Source organism: Heterodontus francisci, unplaced genomic scaffold, assembly GCF_036365525.1.
Source record: "Heterodontus francisci isolate sHetFra1 unplaced genomic scaffold, sHetFra1.hap1 HAP1_SCAFFOLD_1533, whole genome shotgun sequence".
Lineage (NCBI taxonomy): Eukaryota > Metazoa > Chordata > Chondrichthyes > Heterodontiformes > Heterodontidae > Heterodontus > Heterodontus francisci.
Window position 1 is genome coordinate 22501 of NW_027141579.1, and position 26791 is coordinate 49291.

The 26791-nt window shown below is 37.7% G+C and overlaps 1 protein-coding gene across 1 annotated transcript in view; it reads left to right on the forward strand.

Annotated features, from left to right (window-relative positions):
• LOC137364044 (alpha-2-macroglobulin-like) overlaps positions 1–25069 on the forward strand; it is a gene marked incomplete at both ends in the record, with an annotated part of 35938 nt that extends 10869 nt beyond the window's left edge. Inside the window, 3 exons of the mRNA XM_068027508.1 lie at positions 21996–22157; positions 24603–24830; positions 25006–25069. Of these exons, the coding sequence (XP_067883609.1) occupies positions 21996–22157; positions 24603–24830; positions 25006–25069 (454 nt within the window). The remainder of the gene's footprint in view (positions 1–21995; positions 22158–24602; positions 24831–25005) is intronic.
• Between the last annotated feature and the right edge of the window lie 1722 nt (positions 25070–26791).

A 26791-nucleotide genomic window follows, 5' to 3' on the forward strand; every position in this document is an offset into this window, starting at 1 on the left:
CTCCTACACACACACTGTGTAATATATACAGAGTCAAACTCTCCTACATACACACTGTGTAATATATACAGAGTCAAACTCTCCTACACACACACTGTGTAATATATACAGAGTTAAACTCTCCTACACACACTGTGTAATATATACAGAGTTAAACTCTCCTACACACACACTGTGTAATATATACAGAGTTAAACTCTCCTACACACACACTGTGTAATATATACAGAGTCAAACTCTCCTACACACACACTGTGTAATATATACAGAGTTAAACTCTCCTACACACACTGTGTAATATATACAGAGTTAAACTCTCCTACATACACACTGTGTAATATATACAGAGTCAAACTCTCCTACATACACACTGTGTAATATATACAGAGTCAAACTCTCCTACACACACACTGTGTAATATATACAGAGTCAAACTCTCCTACATACACACTGTGTAATATATACAGAGTTAAACTCTCCTACACACACACTGTGTAATATATACAGAGTTAAACTCTCCTACACACACACTGTGTAATATATACAGAGTTAAACTCTCCTACACACACACTGTGTAATATATACAGAGTTAAACTCTCCTACACACACACTGTGTAATATATACAGAGTCAAACTCTCCTACATACACACTGTGTAATATATACGGAGTTAAACTCTACTACACACACGCTGTATAATATATACAGAGTTAAACTCTCCTACACTCACACTGTGTAATATATACAGGGTTAAACTCTCCGACACACACACTGTGTAATATATACAGAGTTAAACTCTACTACACACACGCTGTATAATATATACAGAGTTAAACTCTCCTACACACACACTGTGTAATATATACAGAGTCAAAGTCTCCGACACACACACTGTGTAATATATACAGAGTTAAACTCTCCAACAGACACACTGTGTAATATATACAGAGTCAAACTCTCCGACACACACACTGTGTAATATATACGGAGTTAAACTCTACTACACACACGCTGTATAATATATACAGAGTTAAACTCTCCTACACACACACTGTGTAATATATACAGAGTCAAACTCTCCGACACACACACTGTGTAATATATACAGAGTTAAACTCTCCAACAGACACACTGTGTAATATATACAGAGTCAAACTCTCCGACACACACGCCGTGTAACATATACAGAGTCAAACTCCCCGACACAGACACTGTGTAATATACACAGAGTTAAACTCTCCTACACACACACTGTGTAATATATACAGAGTTAAACTCTCCTCCACACACACTGTGTAATATATACAGAGTCAAACTCTCCTACACACACACTGTGTAATATATACAGAGTTAAACTCTCCTACACACACACTGTGTAATATATACAGAGTTAAACTCTCCAACACACACACTGTGTAATATATACAGAGTTAAACTCCCCTACACACACACTGTGTAATATATACAGAGTTAAACTCTCCTACACACACACTGTGTAATATATACAGAGTCAAACTCTCCTACACACACACTGTGTAATATATACAGAGTCAAACTCCCCGACACAGACACTGTGTAATATATACAGAGTCAAACTCCCCTACACAGACACTGTGTAATATATACAGAGTTAAACTCTCCTACACACACACTGTGTAATATATACAGAGTTAAACTCTCCGACACAGACACTGTGTAATATATACAGAGTCAAACTCTCCTACACACACACTGTGTAATATATACAGAGTCAAACTCCCCTACACACACACTGTGCAATATATACAGAGTTAAACTCTCCTACACACACACTGTGTAATATATACAGAGTCAAACTCTCCTACACACACACTGTGTAATATATACAGAGTCAAACTCTCCTACACACACACTGTGTAATATATACAGAGTTAAACTCTCCTACACACACACTGTGTAATATATACAGAGTCAAACTCTCCTACACACACACTGTGTAATATATACAGAGTCAAACTCTCCGACACACACGCCGTGTAATATATACAGAGTCAAACTCCCCGACACAGACACTGTGTAATATATACAGAGTTAAACTCTCCTACACACACACTGTGTAATATATACAGAGTTAAACTCTCCTCCACACACACACTGAGTAATATATACAGAGTCAAACTCTCCTACACACACACTGTGTAATATATACAGAGTTAAACTCTCCTACACACACACTGTGTAATATATACAGAGTTAAACTCTCCAACACACACACTGTGTAATATATACAGAGTTAAACTCCCCTACACACACACTGTGTAATATATACAGAGTTAAACTCTCCTACACACACACTGTGTAATATATACAGAGTCAAACTCTCCTACACACACACTGTGTAATATATACAGAGTCAAACTCCCCGACACAGACACTGTGTAATATATACAGAGTCAAACTCCCCTACACAGACACTGTGTAATATATACAGAGTTAAACTCTCCAACACACACACTGTGTAATATATACAGAGTTAAACTCCCCTACACACACACTGTGTAATATATACAGAGTTAAACTCTCCTACACACACACTGTGTAATATATACAGAGTCAAACTCTCCTACACACACACTGTGTAATATATACAGAGTCAAACTCCCCGACACAGACACTGTGTAATATATACAGAGTCAAACTCCCCTACACAGACACTGTGTAATATATACAGAGTTAAACTCTCCTACACACACACTGTGTAATATATACAGAGTTAAACTCTCCGACACAGACACTGTGTAATATATACAGAGTCAAACTCTCCTACACACACACTGTGTAATATATACAGAGTCAAACTCCCCTACACACACACTGTGCAATATATACAGAGTTAAACTCTCCTACACACACACTGTGTAATATATACAGAGTCAAACTCTCCTACACACACACTGTGTAATATATACAGAGTCAAACTCTCCTACACACACACTGTGTAATATATACAGAGTTAAACTCTCCTACACACACACTGTGTAATATATACAGAGTCAAACTCTCCTACACACACACTGTGTAATATATACAGAGTCAAACTCTCCGACACACACGCCGTGTAATATATACAGAGTCAAACTCCCCGACACAGACACTGTGTAATATATACAGAGTTAAACTCTCCTACACACACACTGTGTAATATATACAGAGTTAAACTCTCCTCCACACACACACTGTGTAATATATACAGAGTCAAACTCTCCTACACACACACTGTGTAATATATACAGAGTTAAACTCTCCTACACACACACTGTGTAATATATACAGAGTTAAACTCTCCAACACACACACTGTGTAATATATACAGAGTTAAACTCCCCTACACACACACTGTGTAATATATACAGAGTTAAACTCTCCTACACACACACTGTGTAATATATACAGAGTCAAACTCTCCTACACACACACTGTGTAATATATACAGAGTCAAACTCCCCGACACAGACACTGTGTAATATATACAGAGTCAAACTCCCCTACACAGACACTGTGTAATATATACAGAGTTAAACTCTCCTACACACACACTGTGTAATATATACAGAGTTAAACTCTCCGACACAGACACTGTGTAATATATACAGAGTCAAACTCTCCTACACACACACTGTGTAATATATACAGAGTCAAACTCCCCTACACACACACTGTGCAATATATACAGAGTTAAACTCTCCTACACACACACTGTGTAATATATACAGAGTCAAACTCTCCTACACACACACTGTGTAATATATACAGAGTTAAACTCTCCTACACACACACTGTGTAATATATACAGAGTCAAACTCTCCTACACACACACTGTGTAATATATACAGAGTTAAACTCTCCTACACACACACTGTGTAATATATACAGAGTTAAACTCTCCTACACACACACTGTGTAATATATACAGAGTTAAACTCTCCTACACACACACTGTGTAATATATACAGAGTTAAACTCTCCTACACACACACTGTGTAATATATACAGAGTTAAACTCTCCGACATACACACTGTGTAATATATACAGAGTTAAACTCTCCAACACACACACTGTGTAATATATACAGAATTAAACTCCCCTACAGACACACTGTGTAATATATACAGAGGTAAACTCTCCTACACACACACTGTGTAATATATACAGAGTTAAACTCTCCGACACACACACTGTGTAATATATACAGAGTTAAACTCCCCTACACACACACTGTGTAATATATACAGAGTTAAACTCTCCTACACACACACTGTGTAATATATACAGAGTTAAACTCTCCTACACACACACTGTGTAATATATACAGAGTTAAACTCTCCGACACACACACTGTGTAATATATACAGAGTTAAACTCTCCTACACACACACTGTGTAATATATACAGAGTTAAACTCCCCTACACACACACTGTGTAATATATACAGAGTTAAACTCTCCTACACACACACTGTGTAATATATACAGAGTCAAACTCCCCGACACAGACACTGTGTAATATATACAGAGTCAAACTCTCCTACACACACACTGTGTAATATATACAGAGTTAAACTCTCCTACAACACACTGTGTAATATATACAGAGTTAAACTCCCCTACACAGACACTGTGTAATATATACAGAGTCAAACTCTCCTACACACACACTGTGTAATATATACAGAGTCAAACTCCCCTACACACACACTGTGTAATATATACAGAGTCAAACTCCCCGACACAGACACTGTGTAATATATACAGAGTCAAACTCTCCTACACAGACACTGTGTAATATATACAGAGTCAAACTCCCCTACACAGACACTGTGTAACATATACAGAGTTAAACTCCCCTACACAGACACTGTGTAATATATACAGAGTCAAACTCCCCTACACAGACACTGTGTAATATATACAGAGTCAAACTCTCCTACATACACACTGTGTAATATATACAGAGTCAAACTCTCCTACACAGACACTGTGTAATATATACAGAGTCAAACTCTCCTACACACACACTGTGTAATATATACAGAGTCAAACTCTCCTACACACACACTGTGTAATATATACAGAGTTAAACTCTCCTACACACACACACTATGTAATATATACAGAGTTAAACTCTCCTACACTCACGCTGTGTAATATATACAGAGTTAAACTCTCCGACACTCACACTGTGTAATATATACAGAGTTAAACTCTCCTACACACACACTGTGTAATATATACAGAGTTAAACTCTCCTACACACACACTGTGTAATATATACAGAGTTAAACTCTCCTACACTCACACTGTGTAATATATACAGAGTTAAACTCTCCTACACACACACTGTGTAATATATACAGAGTTAAACTCTCCTACACAGACACTGTGTAATATATACAGTGTTAAACTCTCCTACACACACACTGTGTAATATATACAGAGTCAAACTCTCCAACACACACACTGTGTAATATATACAGAGTTAAACTCTCCTACACACACACTGTGTAATATATACAGAGTCAAACTCCCCTACACAGACACTGTGTAATATATACATAGTCAAACTCCCCTACACAGACACTGTGTAATATATACAGAGTCAAACTCTCCTACACACACACTGTGTAATATATACAGAGTTATACTCTCCTACACACACACTGTGTAATATATACAGGGTTAAACTCTCCAACACACACACTGTGTAATATATACAGAGTTAAACTCTCCTACACACACTCTGTAATATATACAGAGTCAAACTCCCCTACACAGACACTGTGTAATATATACAGAGTCAAACTCTCCTACACACACACTGTGTAATATATACAGAGTTAAACTCTCCTACACACACACTGTGTAATATATACAGAGTCAAACTCCCCTACACACACACTGTGTAATATATACAGAGTTAAACTCTCCTACACACACACTGTGTAATATATACAGAGTTAAACTCTCCGACACACACACTGTGTAATATATACAGAGTTAAACTCTCCAACACACACACTGTGTAATATATACAGAGTTAAACTCTCCTACACACACTGTGTAATATATACAGAGTTAAACTCTCCTACACACACACTGTGTAATATATACAGAGTTAAACTCTCCGACACACACACTGTGTAATATATACAGAGTTAAACTCTCCAACAGACACACTGTGTAATATATACAGAGTTAAACTCCCCTACACACACACTGTGTAATATATACAGAGTTAAACTCTCCTACACACACACTGTGTAATATATACAGAGTTAAACTCTCCGACACACACACTGTGTAATATATACAGAGTCAAACTCTCCTACACACACACTGTGTAATATATACGGAGTTAAACTCTCCTACACACACACTGTGTAATATATACAGAGTTAAACTCTCCGACACACAAACTGTTTAATATATACAGAGTCAAACTCTCCTACACACACACTGTGTAATATATACAGAGTTAAACTCTCCTACACACACACTGTGTAATATATACAGAGGTAAACTCTCCGACACACACACTGTGTAATATATACAGAGTTAAACTCTCCAACAGACACACTGTGTAATATATACAGAGTTAAACTCCCCTACACACACACTGTGTAATATATACAGAGTTAAACTCTCCTACACACACACTGTGTAATATATACAGAGTCAAACTCTCCGACACACACACTGTGTAATATATACAGAGTTAAACTCTCCTACACACACACTGTGCAATATATACAGAGTTAAACTCTCCTACACACACACTGTGTAATATATACAGAGTTAAACTCTCCAACACACACACTGTGTAATATATGGAGGGTTAAACTCTCCTACACACACACTCTGTAATATATACGGAGTCAAACCCTCCTACACACACTGTGTAATATACACACAGTTACAATCACCAACACACACACTGTGTAATATATACAGATTTAAACTCTCCTACACACACACTGTGTAATATATACAGAGTCAAACTCTCCTACACACACACTGTGTAATATATACAGAGTTAAACTCTCCTACACACACACTGTGTAATATATACAGAGTTAAACTCTCCAACACACACACTGTGTAATATATACAGAGTTAAACTCTCCGACACACACACTGTGTAATATATACAGAGTCAAACTCTCCTACACACACACTGTGTAATATATACGGAGTTAAACTCTCCTACACACACACTGTGTAATATATACAGAGTTAAACTCTCCGACACACACACTGTGTAATATATACAGAGTTAAACTCTCCTACACACACACTATGTAATATATAGAGGATTAAACTCTCCTACACACACACTGTGTAATATATACAGAGTTAAACTCTCCTACACACACACTGTGTAATATATACAGAGTTAAACTCTCCAACAGACACACTCTGTAATATATACAGAGTTAAACTCTCCAACACACACACTGTGTAATATATACAGAGTTAAACTCTCCGACACACACACTGTGTAATATATACAGAGTCAAACTCTCCTACACACACACTGTGTAATATATACGGAGTTAAACTCTCCTACACACACACTGTGTAATATATACAGATTTAAACTCTCCTACACACACTGTGTAATATACAGAGGGTTAAACTCTCCCACACATACACTGTGTAATATATACAGAGTTAAACTCTCCTACACACACACTGTGTAATATATACAGAGTTAAACTCTCCTACACACACACTGTGTAATATATACAGAGTCAAACTCTCCTACACACACACTGTGTAATATATACAGAGTTAAACTCTCCAACACACACACTGTGTAATTTATACAGAGTTAAACTCTCCTACACACACACTGTGTAATATATACAGAGTTAAACTCTCCTACACACACACTGTGTAATATATACAGAGTTAAACTCTCCTACACACACACTGTGTAATATATACAGAGTTAAACTCTCCGACACACACACTGTGTAATATATACAGAGTTAAACTCTCCTACACACACACTGTGTAATATATACAGAGTTAAACTCCCCTAAACACACACTGTGTAATATATACAGAGTTAAACTCTCCTACACACACACTGTGTAATATATACAGAGATAAACTCCCCTACACACACACTGTGTAATATATACAGAGTTAAACTCTCCTACACACACACTGTGTAATATATACAGAGTTAAACTCTCCTACACACACTGTGTAATATACACACAGTTACAATCACCAACACACACACTGTGTAATATGTACAGAGTTAAACTCTCCTACACACACACTGTGTAATATATACAGAGTCAAACTCTCCTACACACACACTGTGTAATATATACAGAGTTAAACTCTCCTACACACTCACTGTGTAATATATACAGAGTTAAACTCTCCTACACTCACACTGTGTAATATATACAGAGTTAAACTCTCCTACACACACACTGTGTAATATATACAGAGTTAAACTCTCCTACACACACACTGTGTAATATATACAGAGTTAAACTCTCCTACACACACACTGTGTAATATATACAGAGTTAAACTCTCCTACACTCACACTGTGTAATATATACAGAGTTAAACTCTCCTACACACACACTGTGTAATATATACAGAGTTAAACTCTCCTACACAGACACTGTGTAATATATACAGTGTTAAACTCTCCTACACACACACTGTGTAATATATACAGAGTCAAACTCTCCAACACACACACTGTGTAATATATACAGAGTTAAACTCTCCTACACACACACTGTGTAATATATACAGAGTCAAACTCCCCTACACAGACACTGTGTAATATATACATAGTCAAACTCCCCTACACAGACACTGTGTAATATATACAGAGTCAAACTCTCCTACACACACACTGTGTAATATATACAGAGTTAAACTCTCCTACACACACACTGTGTAATATATACAGGGTTAAACTCTCCAACACACACACTGTGTAATATATACAGAGTTAAACTCTCCTACACACACTCTGTAATATATACAGAGTCAAACTCCCCTACACAGACACTGTGTAATATATACAGAGTCAAACTCTCCTACACACACACTGTGTAATATATACAGAGTTAAACTCTCCTACACACACACTGTGTAATTTATACAGAGTCAAACTCCCCTACACACACACTGTGTAATATATACAGAGTTAAACTCTCCTACACACACACTGTGTAATATATACAGAGTTAAACTCTCCGGCACACACACTGTGTAATATATACAGAGTTAAACTCTCCAACACACACACTGTGTAATATATACAGAGTTAAACTCTCCTACACACACTGTGTAATATATACAGAGTTAAACTCTCCTACACACACACTGTGTAATATATACAGAGTTAAACTCTCCGACACACACACTGTGTAATATATACAGAGTTAAACTCTCCAAAAGACACACTGTGTAATATATACAGAGTTAAACTCCCCTACACACACACTGTGTAATATATACAGAGTTAAACTCTCCTACACACACACTGTGTATTATATACAGAGTTAAACTCTCCGACACACACACTGTGTAATATATACAGAGTCAAACTCTCCTACACACACACTGTGTAATATATACGGAGTTAAACTCTCCTACACACACACTGTGTAATATATACAGAGTTAAACTCTCCGACACATACACTGTTTAATATATACAGAGTCAAACTCTCCTACACACACACTGTGTAATATATACAGAGTTAAACTCTCCTACACACACACTGTGTAATATATACAGAGTTAAACTCTCCGACACACACACTGTGTAATATATACAGAGTTAAACTCTCCAACAGACACACTGTGTAATATATACAGAGTTAAACTCCCCTACACACACACTGTGTAATATATACAGAGTTAAACTCTCCTACACACACACTGTGTAATATATACAGAGTCAAACTCTCCGACACACACACTGTGTAATATATACAGAGTTAAACTCTCCTACACACACACTGTGCAATATATACAGAGTTAAACTCTCCTACACACACACTGTGTAATATATACAGAGTTAAACTCTCCAACACACACACTGTGTAATATATGGAGGGTTAAACTCTCCTACACACACACTCTGTAATATATACGGAGTTAAACCCTCCTACACACACACTGTGTAATATATACAGAGTCAAACTCTCCTACACACACTGTGTAATATACACACAGTTACAATCACCAACACACACACTGTGTAATATATACAGAGTTAAACTCTCCTACACACACACTGTGTAATATATACAGAGTCAAACTCTCCTACACACACACTGTGTAATATATACAGAGTTAAACTCTCCTACACACACACTGTGTAATATATACAGAGTTAAACTCTCCAACACACACACTGTGTAATATATACAGAGTTAAACTCTCCGACACACACACTGTGTAATATATACAGAGTCAAACTCTCCTACACACACACTGTGTAATATATACGGAGTTAAACTCTCCTACACACACACTGTGTAATATATACAGAGTTAAACTCTCCGACACACACACTGTGTAATATATACAGAGTTAAACTCTCCTACACACACACTATGTAATATATAGAGGATTAAACTCTCCTACACACACACTGTGTAATATATACAGAGTTAAACTCTCCTACACACACACTGTGTAATATATACAGAGTTAAACTCTCCTACACACACACTGTGCAATATATACAGAGTTAAACTCTCCTACACACACACTGTGTAATATATACAGAGTTAAACTCTCCAACACACACACTGTGTAATATATACAGAGTTAAACTCTCCGACACACACACTGTGTAATATATACAGAGTCAAACTCTCCTACACACACACTGTGTAATATATACGGAGTTAAACTCTCCTACACACACACTGTGTAATATATACAGATTTAAACTCTCCTACACACACTGTGTAATATACAGAGGGTTAAACTCTCCCACACATACACTGTGTAATATATACAGAGTTAAACTCTCCTACACACACACTGTGTAATATATACAGAGTTAAACTCTCCTACACACACACTGTGTAATATATACAGAGTCAAACTCTCCTACACACACACTGTGTAATATATACAGAGTTAAACTCTCCAACACACACACTGTGTAATTTATACAGAGTTAAACTCTCCTACACACACACTGTGTAATATATACAGAGTTAAACTCTCCTACACACACACTGTGTAATATATACAGAGTTAAACTCTCCTACACACACACTGTGTAATATATACAGAGTTAAACTCTCCGACACACACACTGTGTAATATATACAGAGTTAAACTCTCCTACACACACACTGTGTAATATATACAGAGTTAAACTCCCCTAAACACACACTGTGTAATATATACAGAGTTAAACTCTCCTACACACACACTGTGTAATATATACAGAGATAAACTCCCCTACACACACACTGTGTAATATATACAGAGTTAAACTCCCCTACACACACGCTGTGTAATATATACTGAGTTAAACTCTCCTACACACACTCTGTAATATATACAGAGTCAAACTCCCCTACACAGACACTGTGTAATATATACAGAGTCAAACTCTCCTACACACACACTGTGTAATATATACAGAGTTAAACTCTCCTACACACACACTGTGTAATTTATACAGAGTCAAACTCCCCTACACACACACTGTGTAATATATACAGAGTTAAACTCTCCTACACACACACTGTGTAATATATACAGAGTTAAACTCTCCGACACACACACTGTGTAATATATACAGAGTTAAACTCTCCAACACACACACTGTGTAATATATACAGAGTTAAACTCTCCTACACACACTGTGTAATATATACAGAGTTAAACTCTCCTACACACACACTGTGTAATATATACAGAGTTAAACTCTCCGACACACACACTGTGTAATATATACAGAGTTAAACTCTCCAAAAGACACACTGTGTAATATATACAGAGTTAAACTCCCCTACACACACACTGTGTAATATATACAGAGTTAAACTCTCCTACACACACACTGTGTAATATATACAGAGTTAAACTCTCCGACACACACACTGTGTAATATATACAGAGTCAAACTCTCCTACACACACACTGTGTAATATATACGGAGTTAAACTCTCCTACACACACACTGTGTAATATATACAGAGTTAAACTCTCCGACACATACACTGTTTAATATATACAGAGTCAAACTCTCCTACACACACACTGTGTAATATATACAGAGTTAAACTCTCCTACACACACACTGTGTAATATATACAGAGTTAAACTCTCCGACACACACACTGTGTAATATATACAGAGTTAAACTCTCCAACAGACACACTGTGTAATATATACAGAGTTAAACTCCCCTACACACACACTGTGTAATATATACAGAGTTAAACTCTCCTACACACACACTGTGTAATATATACAGAGTCAAACTCTCCGACACACACACTGTGTAATATATACAGAGTTAAACTCTCCTACACACACACTGTGCAATATATACAGAGTTAAACTCTCCTACACACACACTGTGTAATATATACAGAGTTAAACTCTCCAACACACACACTGTGTAATATATGGAGGGTTAAACTCTCCTACACACACACTCTGTAATATATACGGAGTTAAACCCTCCTACACACACACTGTGTAATATATACAGAGTCAAACTCTCCTACACACACTGTGTAATATACACACAGTTACAATCACCAACACACACACTGTGTAATATATACAGAGTTAAACTCTCCTACACAAACACTGTGTAATATATACAGAGTCAAACTCTCCTACACACACACTGTGTAATATATACAGAGTTAAACTCTCCTACACACACACTGTGTAATATATACAGAGTTAAACTCTCCAACACACACACTGTGTAATATATACAGAGTTAAACTCTCCGACACACACACTGTGTAATATATACAGAGTCAAACTCTCCTACACACACACTGTGTAATATATACGGAGTTAAACTCTCCTACACACACACTGTGTAATATATACAGAGTTAAACTCTCCGACACACACACTGTGTAATATATACAGAGTTAAACTCTCCTACACACACACTATGTAATATATAGAGGATTAAACTCTCCTACACACACACTGTGTAATATATACAGAGTTAAACTCTCCTACACACACACTGTGTAATATATACAGAGTTAAACTCTCCAACAGACACACTCTGTAATATATACAGAGTTAAACTCTCCAACACACACACTGTGTAATATATACAGAGTTAAACTCTCCGACACACACACTGTGTAATATATACAGAGTCAAACTCTCCTACACACACACTGTGTAATATATACGGAGTTAAACTCTCCTACACACACACTGTGTAATATATACAGATTTAAACTCTCCTACACACACTGTGTAATATACAGAGGGTTAAACTCTCCCACACATACACTGTGTAATATATACAGAGTTAAACTCTCCTACACACACACTGTGTAATATATACAGAGTTAAACTCTCCTACACACACACTGTGTAATATATACAGAGTCAAACTCTCCTACACACACACTGTGTAATATATACAGAGTTAAACTCTCCAACACACACACTGTGTAATTTATACAGAGTTAAACTCTCCTACACACACACTGTGTAATATATACAGAGTTAAACTCTCCTACACACACACTGTGTAATATATACAGAGTTAAACTCTCCTACACACACACTGTGTAATATATACAGAGTTAAACTCTCCGACACACACACTGTGTAATATATACAGAGTTAAACTCTCCTACACACACACTGTGTAATATATACAGCGTTAAACTCCCCTAAACACACACTGTGTAATATATACAGAGTTAAACTCTCCTACACACACACTGTGTAATATATACAGAGATAAACTCCCCTACACACACACTGTGTAATATATACAGAGTTAAACTCCCCTACACACACGCTGTGTAATATATACTGAGTTAAACTCTCCTACACACACTGTGTAATATACACACAGTTACAATCACCAACACACACACTGTGTAATATATACAGAGTTAAACTCTCCTACACACACACTGTGTAATATATACAGAGTCAAACTCTCCTACACACACACTGTGTAATATATACAGAGTTAAACTCTCCTACACACACACTGTGTAATATATACAGAGTTAAACTCTCCAACACACACACTGTGTAATATATACAGAGTTAAACTCTCCGACACACACACTGTGTAATATATACAGAGTCAAACTCTCCTACACACACACTGTGTAATATATACGGAGTTAAACTCTCCTACACACACACTGTGTAATATATACAGAGTTAAACTCTCCGACACACACACTGTGTAATATATACAGAGTTAAACTCTCCTACACACACACTGTGTAATATATAGAGGGTTAAACTCTCCTACACACACACTGTGTAATATATACAGAGTTAAACTCTCCTACACACACACTGTGTAATATATACAGAGTTAAACTCTCCAACAGACACACTCTGTAATATATACAGAGTCAAACTCTCCAACACACACACTGTGTAATATATACAGAGTTAAACTCTCCTACACACACACTGTGTAATATATACAGAGTCAAACTCCCCTACACAGACACTGTGTAATATATACAGAGTCAAACTCCCCTACACAGACACTGTGTAATATATACAGAGTCAAACTCTCCTACACACACACTGTGTAATATATACAGAGTTAAACTCTCCTACACACACACTGTGTAATATATACAGGGTTAAACTCTCCAACACACACACTGTGTAATATATACAGAGTTAAACTCTCCTACACACACTCTGTAATATATACAGAGTCAAACTCCCCTACACAGACACTGTGTAATATATACAGAGTCAAACTCTCCTACACACACACTGTGTAATATATACAGAGTTAAACTCTCCTACACACACACTGTCTAATATATACAGAGTCAAACTCCCCTACACACACACTGTGTAATATATACAGAGTTAAACTCTCCTACACACACACTGTGTAATATATACAGAGTTAAACTCTCCGACACGCACACTGTGTAATATATACAGAGTTAAACTCTCCAACACACACACTGTGTAATATATACAGAGTTAAACTCTCCTACACACACTGTGTAATATATACAGAGTTAAACTCTCCTACACACACACTGTGTAATATATACAGAGTTAAACTCTCCGACACACACACTGTGTAATATATACAGAGTTAAACTCTCCAACAGACACACTGTGTAATATATACAGAGTTAAACTCCCCTACACACACACTGTGTAATATATACGGAGTTAAACTCTCCTACACACACACTGTGTAATATATACAGAGTTAAACTCTCCGACACACACACTGTGTAATATATACAGAGTCAAACTCTCCTACACACACACTGTGTAATATATACGGAGTTAAACTCTCCTAAACACACACTGTGTAATATATACAGAGTTAAACTCTCCGACACACACACTGTTTAATATATACAGAGTCAAACTCTCCTACACACACACTGTGTAATATATACAGAGTTAAACTCTCCTACACACACACTGTGTAATATATACAGAGTTAAACTCTCCGACACACACACTGTGTAATATATACAGAGTTAAACTCTCCAACAGACACACTGTGTAATATATACAGAGTTAAACTCCCCTACACACACACTGTGTAATATATACAGAGTCAAACTCTCCGACACACACACTGTGTAATATATACAGAGTTAAACTCTCCTACACACACACTGTGCAATATATACAGAGTTAAACTCTCCTACACACACACTGTGTAATATATACAGAGTTAAACTCTCCAACACACACACTGTGTAATATATGGAGGGTTAAACTCTCCTACACACACACTCTGTAATATATACGGAGTTAAACCCTCCTACACACACACTGTGTAATATATACAGAGTCAAACTCTCCTACACACACTGTGTAATATACACACAGTTACAATCACCAACACACACACTGTGTAATATATACAGAGTTAAACTCTCCTACACACAAACTGTGTAATATATATAGAGTCAAACTCTCCTACACACACACTGTGTAATATATACAGAGTTAAACTCTCCGACACACACACTGTGTAATATATACAGAGTCAAACTCTCCTACACACACACTGTGTAATATATACGGAGTTAAACTCTCCTACACACACACTGTGTAATATATACAGAGTTAAACTCTCCGACACACACACTGTGTAATATATACAGAGTTAAACTCTCCTACACACACACTATGTAATATATAGAGGATTAAACTCTCCTACACACACACTGTGTAATATATACAGAGTTAAACTCTCCTACACACACACTGTGTAATATATACAGAGTTAAACTCTCCAACAGACACACTCTGTAATATATACAGAGTTAAACTCTCCAACACACACACTGTGTAATATATACAGAGTTAAACTCTCCGACACACACACTGTGTAATATATACAGAGTCAAACTCTCCTACACACACACTGTGTAATATATACGGAGTTAAACTCTCCTACACACACACTGTGTAATAAATACAGAGTTAAACTCTCCTACACACACACTGTGTAATATATACAGAGTTAAACTCTCCTACACACACACTGTGTAATAAATACAGAGTTAAACTCTCCTACACACACACTGTGTAATATATACAGAGTTAAACTCTCCAACACACACACTGTGTAATATATACAGAGTTAAACTCTCCGACACACACACTGTGTAATATATACAGAGTCAAACTCTCCTACACACACACTGTGTAATATATACGGAGTTAAACTCTCCTACACACACACTGTGTAATAAATACAGAGTTAAACTCTCCTACACACACACTGTGTAATAAATACAGAGTTAAACTCTCCTACACACACACTGTGTAATATATACAGAGTTAAACTCTCCTACACACACTGTGTAATATACAGAGGGTTAAACTCTCCCACACATACACTGTGTAATATATACAGAGTTAAACTCTCCTACACACACACTGTGTAATATATACATAGTTAAACTCTCCTACACACACACTGTGTAATATATACAGAGTCAAACTCTCCTACACACACACTGTGTAATATATACAGAGTTAAACTCTCCAACACATACACTGTGTAATTTATACAGAGTTAAACTCTCCTACACACACACTGTGTAATATATACAGAGTTAAACTCTCCTACACACACACTGTGTAATATATACAGAGTTAAACTCTCCTGCACACACACTGTGTAATATATACAGAGTTAAACTCTCCGACACACACACTGTGTAATATATACAGAGTTAAACTCTCCTACACACACACTGTGTAATATATACAGGGTTAAACTCCCCTAAACACACACTGTGTAATATATACAGAGTTAAACTCTCCTACACACACACTGTGTAATATAGACAGAGATAAACTCCCCTACACACACACTGTGTAATATATACAGAGTTAAACTCCCCTACACACACACTGTGTAATATATACAGAGTTAAACTCTCCTACACACACTGTGTAATATACACACAGTTACAATCATCAACACACACACTGTGTAATATATACAGAGTTAAACTCTCCTACACACACACTGTGTAATATATACAGAGTCAAACTCTCCTACACACACACTGTGTAATATATACAGAGTTAAACTCTCCTACACACACACTGTGTAATATATACAGAGTTAAACTCTCCAACACACACACTGTGTAATATATACGGAGTTAAACTCTCCGACACACACACTGTGTAATATATACAGAGTCAAACTCTCCTACACACACACTGTGTAATATATACGGAGTTAAACTCTCCTACACACACACTGTGTAATATATACAGAGTTAAACTCTCCGACACACACACTGTGTAATATATACAGAGTTAAACTCTCCTACACACACACTGTGTAATATATACAGAGTTAAACTCTCCAACACACACACTGTGTAATATATACAGAGTTAAACTCTCCGACACACACACTGTGTAATATATACAGAGTCAAACTCTCCTACACACACACTGTGTAATATATACGGAGTTAAACTCTCCTAAACACACACTGTGTAATAAATACAGATTTAAACTCTCCTACACACACTGTGTAATATACAGAGGGTTAAACTCTCCCACACATACACTGTGTAATATATACAGAGTTAAACTCTCCTACACACACACTGTGTAATATATACAGAGTTAAACTCTCCTACACACACACTGTGTAATATATACAGAGTTAAACTCTCCTACACACACACTGTGTAATATATACAGAGTTAAACTCTCCGACACACACACTGTGTAATTTATACAGAGTTAAACTCTCCTACACACACACTGTGTAATATATACAGAGTTAAACTCTCCTACACACACACTGTGTAATATATACAGAGTTAAACTCTCCTACACACACACTGTGTAATATATACAGAGTTAAACTCTCCGACACACACACTGTGTAATATATACAGAGTTAAACTCTCCTACACACACACTGTGTAATATATACAGAGTTAAACTCCCCTAAACACACACTGTGTAATATATACAGAGTTAAACTCTCCTACACACACACTGTGTAATATATACAGAGATAAACTCCCCTACACACACACTGTGTAATATATACAGAGTTAAACTCCCCTACACACACACTGTGTAATATATGCAGAGTTAAACTCTCCTACACACACACTGTGTCATATATACAGAGTTAAACTCTCCTACACACACACTGTGTAATATATACAGAGTTAAACTCTCCTACACACACACTGTGTAATATATACAGAGTTAAACTCTGCTACACAGACACTGTGTAATATGTACAGAGTTAAACTCTCCTACACACACACTGTGTAATATATACAGAGTTAAACTCTCCTGCACACAAACTGTGTAATATATACAGAGTTAAACTCTCCTGCACACACACTGTGTAATATATACAGAGTTAAACTCCCCTACACACACACTGTGTAATATATACAGAGTTAAACTCTCCGACACACACACTGTGTAATATATACAGAGTTAAACTCTCCTACACACACACTGTGTAATATATACAGAGTTAAACTCTCCGACACACACACTGTGTAATATATGCAGAGTCAATCTCTCCTACACACACACTGTGTAATATATACAGAGTCAAACTTGCCTACACACACACTGTGTAATATATACAGAGTTAAACTCTCCTCCACACACACTGTGTAATATATACAGAGTTAAACTCTCCTACACACACACTGTGTAATATATACAGAGTTAAACTCTCCTACACACACACTGTGTAATATATACAGAGTTAAACTCTCCTACACACACACTGTGTAATATATACAGGGTTAAACTCTCCTACACACACAATGTGTAATATATACAGAGTTAAACTCTCCTACACACACTGTGTAATATATACAGAGTTAAACTCTCCTACACACACACTGTGTAATATATACAGAGTTAAACTCTCCTACACACACACTGTGTAATATATACAGAGTTAAACTCTCCTACACACACACTGTGTAATATATACAGAGTTAAACTCTCCTACACACACACTGTGTAATATATACAGAGTTAAACTCTCCTACACACACACTGTGTAATATATACAGAGTTAAACTCTCCTACACACACACTGTGTAATATATACAGAGTTAAACTCTCCGACACACACACTGTGTAATACATACAGAGTTAAAATCTCCTACACACACACTCTATAATATATACAGAGATAAACTCTCCAACACACACACTGTGTAATACATACAGAGTTAAACTCTCCAACACACACACTGTATAATATATGCACAGTTAAACTCTCCTACACACACACTGTGTAATATATACAGAGTTAAACTCTCCTACACACACACTGTGTCATATATACAGAGTTAAACTCTCCTACACACACACTGTGTAATATATACAGAGTTAAACTCTCCTACACACACACTGTGTAATATATACAGAGTTAAACTCTCCGACACACACACTGTGTAATATATACAGAGTTAAACTCTCCTACACACACACTGTGTAATATATACAGAGTTAAACTCTCCGACACACACACTGTGTAATATATACAGAGTTAAACTCTCCTACACACACACTGTGTAATATATACAGAGTTAAACTCTCCTACACACACACTGTGTAATTTATACAGAGTTAAACTCTCCTACACACACACTGTGTAATATATACAGAGTTAAACTCTCCTACACACACACTGTGTAATATATACAGAGTTAAACTCTCCTACACACACACTGTGTAATATATACAGAGTTAAATTCTCCGACACACACACTGTGTAATATATACAGAGTTAAACTCTCCTACACACACACTGTGTAATATATACAGAGTTAAACTCTCCTACACACACACTGTGTAATATATACAGAGTTAAACTCTCCTACACACACACTGTGTAATATATACAGAGTTAAACTCTCCGACACACACACTGTGTAATATATACAGAGTTAAACTCTCCTACACACACACTGTGTAATATATACAGAGTTAAACTCTCCGACACACACACTGTGTAATATATACAGAGTTAAACTCTCCTACACACACACTGTGTAATATATACAGAGTTAAACTCTCCGACACACACACTGTGTAATATATACAGAGTTAAACTCTCCTACACACACACTGTGTAATATATACAGAGTTAAACTCTCCTACACACACACTGTGTAATATATACAGGGTTAAACTCTCCTACACGCACACTGTGTAATATATACAGAGTTAAACTCTCCTACACGCACACTGTGTAATATATACAGAGTTAAACTCTCCTACACGCACACTGTGTAATATATACAGAGTTAAACTCTCCTACACGCACACTGTGTAATATATACAGAGTTAAACTCTCCTACATACACACTGTGTAATATATACAGAGTTAAACGCCCCTACACACACACTGTGTAATATATACAGAGTTAAACTCTCCTACACACACACTGTGTAATATATACAGAGTTAAACTCCCCTACACACACTCTGTGTAATATATACAGAGTTAAACTCCCCTACACACACACTGTATAATATATACAGAGTTAAACTCTCCTACACACACACTGTGTAATATATAGAGGGTTAAACTCTCCTACACACACACTGTGTAATATATACAGAGTTAAACTCTCCTACACACACTCTGTGTAATATATACAGGGTTAAACTCTCCTACACACACACTGTGTAATATATACAGAGTTAAACTCTCCTACATACACACTGTGTAATATATACAGAGTTAAACTCCCCTACACACACACTGTGTAATATATACAGAGTTAAACTCTCCTACACACACACTGTGTAATAGATACAGAGTTAAACTCTCCTACACACACACTGTGTAATATATACAGAGTTAAACTCCCCTACACACACACTGTGTAATATATACAGAGTTAAACTCTCCTACACACACACTGTGTAACATATACAGAGTTAAACTCTCCTACACACACTGTGTAATATATACAGAGTTAAACTCTCCGACACACACACTGTGTAATATATACAGAGTTAAACTCTCCTACACACACACTGTGTAATATATACAGAGTTAAACTCTCCGACACACACACTGTGTAATATATACAGAGTTAAACTCTCCTACACACACACTGTGTAATATATACAGAGTTAAACTCTCCTACACAAACACTGCTAAAAGATTCAGGGTCATTCAGTAGAGCTGTTCTCTAAAAGCTTCGTTCTTTGTCCACAGGTGAAAATTTCCCATTCCACTGGCCGTCCGGTTCCGAATGCCACCATCTATATTTTCAACTCACAGAAACCCGGTTTACAACAATTGATCTCAGATCAAGACGGGATGGCAACTTTCTCATTGGATACCTCATCCTGGGGGCAAGACCCCCTCTCCATCCTGGTGAGCTAGATGGTATCAGGGTCTCAGGGGATAATGAGAGGGGGTTTATAGAGGGTATCAGGGACTGAGTGGATAATGAGAGGGGGTTTATAGAGGGTATCAGGGACTGAGTGGATAATGAGAGGGGTTTTATAGAGGGTATCAGGGACTGAGTGGATAATGAGAGGGGGATTTATAGAGGGTATCAGGGACTGAGTGGATAATGAGAGGGGGTTTATAGAGGGTATCAGGGACTGAGTGGATAATGAGAGGTGGTTTATAGAGGGTATCAGGGACTGAGTGGATAATGAGAGGGGGTTTATAGAGGGTATCAGGGACTGAGTGGATAATGAGAGGGGTTTTATAGAGGGTATCAGGGACTGAGTGGATAATGAGAGGGGGATTTATAGAGGGTATCAGGGACTGAGTGGATAATGAGAGGGGGTTTATAGAGGGTATCAGGGTCTGAGTGGATAATGAGAGGGGGTTTATAGAGGGTATCAGGGACTGAGTGGATAATGAGAAGGGGTTTATAGAGGGTATCAGGTACTGAGTGGATAATGAGAGGGGGTTTATAGAGGGTATCAGGGTCTGAGTGGATAATGAGAGGGGGTTTATAGAGGGTATCAGGGACTGAGTGGATAATGAGAGGGGGATTATAGAGGGTATCAGGGACTGAGTGGATAATGAGAGGGGGTTTATAGAGGGTATCAGGGACTGAGTGGATAATGAGAGGGGGTTTATAGAGGGTATCAGGGTCTGAGTGGATAATGAGAGGGGGTTTATAGAGGGTATCAGGGACTGAGTGGATAATGAGAGGGGATTTATAGAGGGTATCAGGGACTGAGTGGATAATGAGAGGGGGTTTATAGAGGGTATCAGGGACTGAGTGGATAATGAGAGGTGGTTTATAGAGGGTATCAGGTACTGAGTGGATAATGAGAGGGGATTTATAGAGGGTATCAGGGACTGAGTGGATAATGAGAGGGGGTTTATAGAGGGTATCAGGGTCTGAGTGGATAATGAGAGGGGGTTTATAGAGGGTATCAGGGACTGAGTGGATAATGAGAGGGGGTTTATAGAGGGTATCAGGGTCTGAGTGGATAATGAGAGGGGGTTTATAGAGGGTATCAGGGACTGAGTGGATAATGAGAGGGGGTTTATAGAGGGTATCAGGGTCTGAGTGGATAATGAGAGGGGGTTTATAGAGGGTATCAGGGACTGAGTGGATAATGAGAGGGGGTTTATAGAGGGTATCAGGGACTGAGTGGATAATGAGAGGGGGTTTATAGAGGGTATCAGGGACTGAGTGGATAATGAGAGGGGGTTTATAGAGGGTATCAGGGTCTGAGTGGATAATGAGAGGGGGTTTATAGAGGGTATCAGGGACTGAGTGGATAATGAGAGGGGGTTTATAGAGGGTATCAGGGACTGAGTGGATAATGAGAGGGGGTTTATAGAGGGTATCAGGGACTGAGTGGATAATGAGAGCGGGTTTATAGAGGGTATCAGGGTCTGAGTGGATAATGAGAGGGGGTTTATAGAGGGTATCAGGGTCTGAGTGGATAATGAGAGGGGATTTATAGAGGGTATCAGGGACTGAGTGGATAATGAGAGGGGGTTTATAGAGGGTATCAGGGACTGAGTGGATAATGAGAGGGGGTTTATAGAGGGGATCAGGGTCTGAGTGGATAATGAGAGGGGGTTTATTGAGGGTATCAGGGTCTGAGTGGATAATGAGAGGGGGTTTATAGAGGGTATCAGGGTCTGAGTGGATAATGAGAGGGGGTTTATAGAGGGTATCAGGGACTGAGTGGATAATGAGAGGGGGTTTATAGAGGGGATCAGGGTCTGAGTGGATAATGAGAGGGGGTTTATTGAGGGTATCAGGGTCTGAGTGGATAATGAGAGGGGGTTTATAGAGGGTATCAGGGACTGAGTGGATAATGAGAGGGGGTTTATAGAGGGTATCAGGTACTGAGAGGATAATGAGAGGGGGTTTATAGAGGGTATCAGGGTCTGAGTGGATAATGAGAGGGGGTTTATAGAGGGTATCAGGTACTGAGAGGATAATGAGAGGGGGTTTATAGAGGGTATCAGGGTCTGAGTGGATAATGAGAGGGGGTTTATAGAGGGTATCAGGGTCTGAGTGGATAATGAGAGGGGGTTTATAGAGGGTATCAGGGTCTGAGTGGATCATGAGAGGGCGTTTATAGAGGGTATCAGGTACTGAGTGGATAATGAGAGCGAGTTTATCCAGGTTATTATGGTCTGAGTCGGTAGTGATGAATATGAGGGAGATGTTCTATGTCACAGAGAGTTGCTGAAACATGGAATAGATTCTGGGATGGATCTCTGGAATGATCCAAGTTGCTGTCGGGTTGTTTTTGGAGACAATGTGTTGACTCCGTGTGGATGGACTCTGGGTTTCCTTGACCTGTTTCCCTATTCTCTTGCTCTCTTCAGGCGATTTATCAAATCAATTATGATGAGTACAGTTATCGCAGCACACTGCCCCGACACAGCAAAGCTCGACACCAGGTCAAACCCTTCTACTCCAAGTCTAACAGTTACCTCACGATCGTGAAGCACCCTGAGGAAATCCCCTGTGATTCGGATCTCGATGTGCAAGTTCATTACACCATCAAGGGGCTGCATGACGGGGAACAGCACGACCTAGACGTTTTCTATCTGGTACGAAAATGATACTCTACTCAGAACTGAACTGTGGTCCCAGTGTGGGACCGAACCCCACCCGCAGTCCATGTCCTCTAACCCTCACCCCTTCCCCTGAGCCTCTGTACTCTGACCCTCTGCACTTGGTCTGAATTTCTCCTTGTGAATTGTTCTGTTATCTTTCTGTCCCCAGGTGATGTCGAGGGGATTGATCGTGTCCTTGGAGATGAAAACTATCTCAGTCGGAGGATCTGAAGGTTTGAACTCGGTGTCACTCAACTGTCTGTAAAAATATCCCCTAAACATGGCTCACACTCCCAAATATTCACAACCTCCTCAAATATTCAAACCCTCCTCAAATATTCACACTCCCAAATATTCACAACCTCCTCAAATATTCAAACCCTCCTCAAATATTCACACACTCCCAAATATTCACACACTCTCAAATATTCACACACTCCCAAATATTCAAACCCTCCTCAAATATTCACACAATCTCAAATATTCACACACTCCCAAATGTTCAAACATTCTCAAATATTCACACTCTCCCAAATATTCACACACTCCCAAATATTCACAAAATCTCAAATATTCATCCACCCCCAAATATTCACACACTCCCAAATATTCACACACTCTCAAATATTCACACTCCCAAATATTCACACACTCTCAAATATTCACACACTCCCAAATATTCACAACCTCCTCAAATATTCACAACCTCCTCAAATATTCACACACTCCCAAATATTCACACACTCCCAAATATTCACAACCTCCTCAAATATTCACACACTCCCAAATATTCACACACTCCCAAATATTCACACACTCCCAAATATTCACAACCTCCTCAAATATTCAAACCCTCCTCAAATATTCACACTCTCCCAAATATTCACACACTCCCAAATATTCACACACTCCCAAATATTCACAACCTCCTCAAATATTCACACACTCCCAAATGTTCAAACATTCTCAAATATTCACAACCTCCTCAAATATTCAAACCCTCCTCAAATATTCACACTCTCCCAAATATTCACACAATCTCAAATATTCACAACCTCCTCAAATATTCACACACTCCCAAATGTTCAAACATTCTCAAATATTCACAACCTCCTCAAATATTCAAACCCTCCTCAAATATTCACACTCTCCCAAATATTCACACAATCTCAAATATTCACAACCTCCTCAAATATTCACACTCTCCCAAATATTCACACAATCTCAAATATTCACAACCTCCTCAAATATTCACACACTCCCAAATATTCACAACCTCCTCAAATATTCACACACTCTCAAATATTCACAACCTCCTCAAATATTCACACACTCTCAAATATTCACACACTCTCAAATATTCACACACTCCTCAAATATTCAAACCCTCCTCAAATATTCACACACTCCCAAATATTCACAACCTCCTCAAATATTCACACACTCCCAAATGTTCAAACATTCTCAAATATTCACAACCTCCTCAAATATTCAAACCCTCCTCAAATATTCACACACTCTCAAATATTCACACAATCTCAAATATTCACACACTCTCAAATATTCACACACTCCCAAATATTCACACACTCTCAAATATTCACACACTCCCAAATATTCACACACTCTCAAATATTCACACAATCTCAAATATTCACACACTCCCAAATATTCACAACCTCCTCAAATATTCAAACCCTCCTCAAATATTCACACACTCTCAAATATTCACACAATCTCAAATATTCACACACTCTCAAATATTCACACACTCCCAAATATTCACACACTCTCAAATATTCACACAATCTCAAATATTCACACACTCTCAAATATTCACACACTCTCAAATATTCACACACTCCCAAATATTCACAACCTCCTCAAATATTCTCATACACCCAAATATTCACACTCTCCCAAATATTCACAACCTCCTCAAATATTCACAACCT